The sequence below is a fragment of the Cervus elaphus genome, chromosome 32, assembly GCF_910594005.1.
Source record: "Cervus elaphus chromosome 32, mCerEla1.1, whole genome shotgun sequence".
NCBI classification, from domain to species: domain Eukaryota; kingdom Metazoa; phylum Chordata; class Mammalia; order Artiodactyla; family Cervidae; genus Cervus; species Cervus elaphus.
In genome coordinates, this window is record NC_057846.1 from 28,470,981 (window position 1) to 28,476,458 (window position 5,478).

Consider the following 5,478-nt stretch of genomic DNA (forward strand, 5'->3'; position numbering starts at 1 on the left):
AACCAGCTCTGCATGGCTAATAATAATAATAATAATTAAAGATTTGATTTAATAACAATCATAGATTAAAAAAATTTTTAAGTGTTTTCTTTTTAACTGTATTTTGCTTTCTTTTGACCTCTGTTTGCCTTGGTCATTTTTAGTCCCTCTGGACATTTCTGCCATTCATGTCAGGAACCAGTGTCTGACCACACTATGTCTTCCTCCTCCATCCTATATTAGAATCCTTTCTATATTTTTCTATTAATATTTTTCTTTTTTAGTCTGGCTCTATTATTTTTTGCCATAACTGCAGTGGGTTCTTTGTATTCAGCAAATGGCAGCCTTCTTAACACAGATCATTAAAACACAGCCTTTAAAACACAGATTATTCAGCCTCTCAATCTTGTAATATTCTGAGTACAAACAGGGTTATATGGTCTTGTTTCTGACTAAAGGTAAGTAGTCTATCCTGATCCACACTCTCTAATCTAAGTTTTAAAAAATGCTAATATGAAAAGCCTCAATATTTATATTTTCCATGGTGCCATAATTCCACTATTTGGAGTTCTCTCTATGAAAATGTATGCAAAGATTTTATTAAATCAGGTTCACAACATGGTTTATTAAATAGAAATCATCAGGAACCAAATATCAAACAAATAGGAATGGGCTAAATAAATTATGCTGGGCTGATTTATTATTTATAAAATGAAGTAATGAAAATAATTTAAAAATATATATTGAGTAGAAAATATACTTAAAATGAATAAAACTAAATGAAAATCTGTTCAGTATTATACTGTTTCTTACACACACATTTTAAAATATATATAAGTTCATAGAGAAAAACTGCAAAATATTTCATCATACCTCACATATTATCTTTGTGTAGTTGGATAAAATAACTTTTTCATTTGGTTTTTTAAAACTTCTGAGTTATTAACAATAAACATATTTATATGAGAAGGAAAATGCTATTTAAAAATATACATACTCTGGTTTCTTTTTATTTCTTATTTAAAGGGTGCTATTTTTAACCAAGGCTTACCACTGCATAAAGAACTTTTGATGACTTCCTTTTTTGTTTTTTTGCAAAGGACATAAGCAATGTCACAGATGAATATCTCTGTGCATATTTATAATCTTCAAGCTACATTTTGACTCAAAACCGGGAATAGAGAAACTGCAATGCTCTTAATTTTTATTTTACTCATGTTTTCATCATTATAAATAAAACTTTAACCAAAAGGATTTGGTTTCAGATTGTTCCCTAGACCAAAGATCAGTCCTTTTTCTTCCTTTGCCTATAAAATTCTTAAAGGCAAGGACTATGTAACAGATTGCTTTTATGTTTACTCTTATGCCCAGGTTTTTGGGGTATTTTTATTTAAAGGAATTTATGTTTAGGTATGTTTAATTAAGGGAATATCCTTAATATATATTAAAATATGATTAGATTTATGCCAATATACTTTTACTCCAGAATTACTCGAAATAGAAATAATTTATAATGTCCCTACTCTGACTAATTTTGGTTCATAAATGTTCAGATACTTTTCTATATTTACTTCTAGAATTCTGTGTATCCCATATCAAGTGCTTTTATAGTGCTTAAAATTTCTTAAGCAATATGGTGTTTTTACTTTTTGCCTGATAATTTCCATTTTTCCATTATTTTTTCTATAATGATATATATATATAAACTATATAGATATAAACTATTATAAATAAGTAAACTATATCCCCATATAGTTTATTCATTTGCATGAATTTCCTTCTCATAATAAAATATGTGTCTGTGAGTATTTTAATACATAAGAAGACATGACAATTTACTATGTTTTTATTTTAAATGGATTTTATTACTAAAGTTCATTAAAATATCAACCTGTTATAAATCTCCTCAAGCTCCGCAGTCACCTTCTACATTCTCAAAAAAAAATGTGCTCATTTACTCCTTCCAAAAAAGTAAGATTATCAAATAATACCTTTGTCACACTCTGTCCTAAACTATAATGTGTGGTCTGAGTGGACAAAGAATAAAAACTCATTTCCACTGTTGCTTCCCTTCTTGGTTTCAGAGGATGTGTTATTTAAACACTTGAAAGCCATTTATCATAAATTCTCTCACAGCAGGGTTGTGTTTACTTCCCCTTTTCCTTTTTATTTGCTGTTATCTTTTTAACTTTTAAAAATTAATTTATTTTTTATTGAAGGATAATTGCTTTACAGAATTTTGGTGTTTTCTGTCAAACCTCAACATGAATCAGCCATAGGTACACATATATCCCCTCCCTTCTGAACCTCCCTCCCGTCTCCCTCCCCACCCCACCCCTCTAGATTGATACAGAGACCCTGTCTGAATTTCCTGAGACATACAGCAAATTCCCATTGGCTGTCTATTTTCCATATGGTAATGTAAGTTTCCATGTTACTCTTTCCATACATCTCATCCTCTCCTCCCCTCTCCCCTTGTCCATAAGTCTTTTCTATATGTCTGTTTCTCCATTGTTGCCCTGTACATAAATTCTTCAGTACCATTTTTCTAAATTTCATACATAAAGTTTATTTCTAGGGCTTCTCAGGTGGTGCTAATCATAAAGAACCAACCTATCAATACAGGAGATGTAAGAGACATGGATTTGATCTCTGGGATAGAAAGATCCCCTGGAGGAAGGCATGGCAACCCACTCCAGTATTCTTTCCTGGAGAATCCCGTGGACAGAGGAGCATGGCAGTTTACAGTCTATAGGGTCACGCAGAATTGGACACGGACTGAAGCAATTTAGCACACCTGCACAAAGTCTGTTTCTAATTTCCTTGGTTTTGTTGAAAAGGAAAAAAATGGAATGATAGTTTTTTAAAATCTGTTTTTTTTTCCTTTACAAGGAAAGAAAAGATTTGATAAAAGAGATTTTTTACATAAAGTCACCTCCTTCTAAAAAGTATGAGTAGCATAAAAATGAAAGTCACTCAGTCATGTCCGATTCTTTGTGACCCCATGGACTGTAGCCTGCCAGTCTCCTCTGTCCAAGGAAATTCTCCATGCAGGAATACTGGAGTGGGTAGCCTTTCCCTTCTCCAGGGGATTTTCTGGACCCAGGGACTGAACCCAGGTCTCCCACATTGCAGGCAGATTCTTTACCATCTCAGCCACCATAGTGGCCAATCAAATATATGTCTTATCCAGTTGGTAACTCAGATGAGTCAAATGCTTTCAATCTAAATTGTTGAGGAAAAACTGAACAATAACTTAAAGGGAAGTTCAGGCTATTTTTTTCTCTGGTTCATCAAAAGGATTTTCTCTCAGTTCAGTTCAGTCGCTCAGTCGAGTCCGACTCTTTGCGTCCCCTTGAACCGCAGCACACCAGGCCTCCCTGTCCATCACCAACTCCCAGAGTCCACCCAAACCCATGTCCATGGAGTCAGTGATGCCATCCAGCCATCTCATCCTTTGTTGTACCCTTCACCTCCTGCCCTCAATCTTAGTTGAGTATAATTTGGAAAAGTTCCTGGGAAAATTATTTATGGTAGCATCTAGAAAAGAAATGATGAACTTTCAATAAGCTTCTTTCATAGACTGAAGAATCTGTGTTTTCTCCTCCAACCATCTTTTTAATTTCCCCTAAACAATGATATGTCAAGGCATAGTCAAGACTATGGTTTTTCCAGTGGTCATGTATGGATATGAGAGTTGGGCTGTGAAGAAAGCTGAGCACCAAAGTATTGATGCTTTTGAACTGTGGTGTTGGAGAAGACTCTTGAGAGTCCCTTGGACAGCAAGGAGATCCAACCAGTCCATCCTAAAGGAGATCAGTCCTGGGTGTTCATTGGAAGGACTGATGCTGAAGCTGAAACTCCAATACTTTGGCCACCTCATGCGAAGATTGACTCACTGGAAAAGACCCTGATGCTGGGAGGGATTGGGGGCAGGAGGAGAAAGGGACGACAGAGGATGAGATGGCTGGATAGCATCACCGACTCGATGGACATGAGTTTGAGTAAACTCTGGGAGTTGGTGATGGACAGGGAGGCCTGGTGTGCTGCGATTCATGGGGTCGCAAAGAGTCGGACACGACCGAGCGACTGAACTGAACTGAACTGAAACAATGATAATTCATAAAATAGGAAATAAGGGAGTCTTTATATCCTGTAAATCTTTTTTTTTTTTTTTCTTTTTTTTTTTTTTATAGTTTAATGTATTTTAATAGCAAACTTACAGGAACAGCACAGAAGACAGACAACATTAAAAACATGTACTTGCATGTAGGACAACTCAGTTAGAAAAGTATAGTGAATGGATGGAATCTACTGTATGATAAAAATGCTACAAACACCATTTAGTTGCAGTCAATAAGAAATTTACTTGTTTTAAAAAAATCCAAATGCTGGCATTGTCCAGAAAAATTTAACAGGTTTATTTATAATTGTTATAAAGTTGAACTGCTGAAACTTGTTCACTGAAACATTTTGACTTTCATTAATGCTTTATGTCCCCGCATTTATATTAAAAATTCACACACAAATGAAAATGGAAAAACTGCCAATACCTGATTTCTGTCCCCTATTTTTCCACTTGCAATCATATACTTAGGTACCTTTTGACCCCATGGAAAAAAAATATCTAACGTTCAGAACTACCAATAACAGGAAGAAGAGAATTTTTTTTTTTTTTTTTTTAAAGAATGAAATGTTTCCCATCATAGTGGATTCTTAAGCACGTTCTCCACGTATGCGGCGTGCTAGCTGGATGTCTTTTGGCATAATTGTTACACGTTTGGCATGGATAGCACACAGGTTGGTGTCTTCAAAAAGGCCAACCAGATAGGCCTCACTTGCCTCCTGCAAAGCACCGATAGCTGCGCTCTGGAAGCGCAGGTCTGTTTTGAAGTCCTGAGCAATTTCCCGCACCAGACGCTGGAAGGGAAGTTTGCGGATCAGAAGTTCAGTGGACTTCTGATAACGTCTAATTTCACGGAGTGCCACAGTACCAGGCCTGTAACGATGAGGTTTCTTCACCCCTCCAGTAGAGGGCGCACTCTTGCGAGCGGCTTTTGTAGCGAGTTGCTTCCTCGGTGCTTTACCACCGGTGGATTTGCGGGCAGTCTGCTTTGTACGAGCCATGGTATAGAGACCTCCTTATTTACCTCCATTTCTGGGCCAAAAAGTTTTGGGGCCAAGCCGGAGGGACCCTGGGTCCCCTCCCGGCACGGCCGGGGCCCGGCCCGGGGCTGACGGCAAGCGGGGCTCGGTTCCGGGGAAGCGGGCAGACGGGGAAACTTACCCCCCTTTATATCCTGTAAATCTTGAGTAGACACCAAAGACAGTTTTTATAAAGATTGTATTTTATTAGATCAGATCAATCAGACCAATTTGGCAGTTAAAACACACACACACACACACACACACACACACACACACACACACAGAAAGAAGATAATCATATTTCTCTACCAATAACATTTTTGCTTTCAGTTTTTTATTTTTTCCTAAGGA

The 5,478-nt window shown here is 36.6% G+C and overlaps 1 protein-coding gene across 1 annotated transcript; it reads right to left on the minus strand.

The window, feature by feature from the left end:
• Positions 1-4,157: 4,157 nt before the first annotated feature.
• LOC122688030 (histone H3.3A) lies at positions 4,158-5,149 on the minus strand. The gene has a single exon (XM_043893840.1). It carries the CDS (start codon positions 5,104-5,106, stop codon positions 4,696-4,698), a length of 411 nt encoding a protein of 136 aa, XP_043749775.1. The 5' UTR covers positions 5,107-5,149; the 3' UTR covers positions 4,158-4,695.
• Positions 5,150-5,478: the final 329 nt, after the last annotated feature.

Coding starts and splice junctions, on each gene's coding strand:
- LOC122688030 (XM_043893840.1), bottom strand. CDS start 5,106: ATGGCTCGTACAAAGCAGACTGCCCGCAAATCCACCGGTGGTAAAGCA.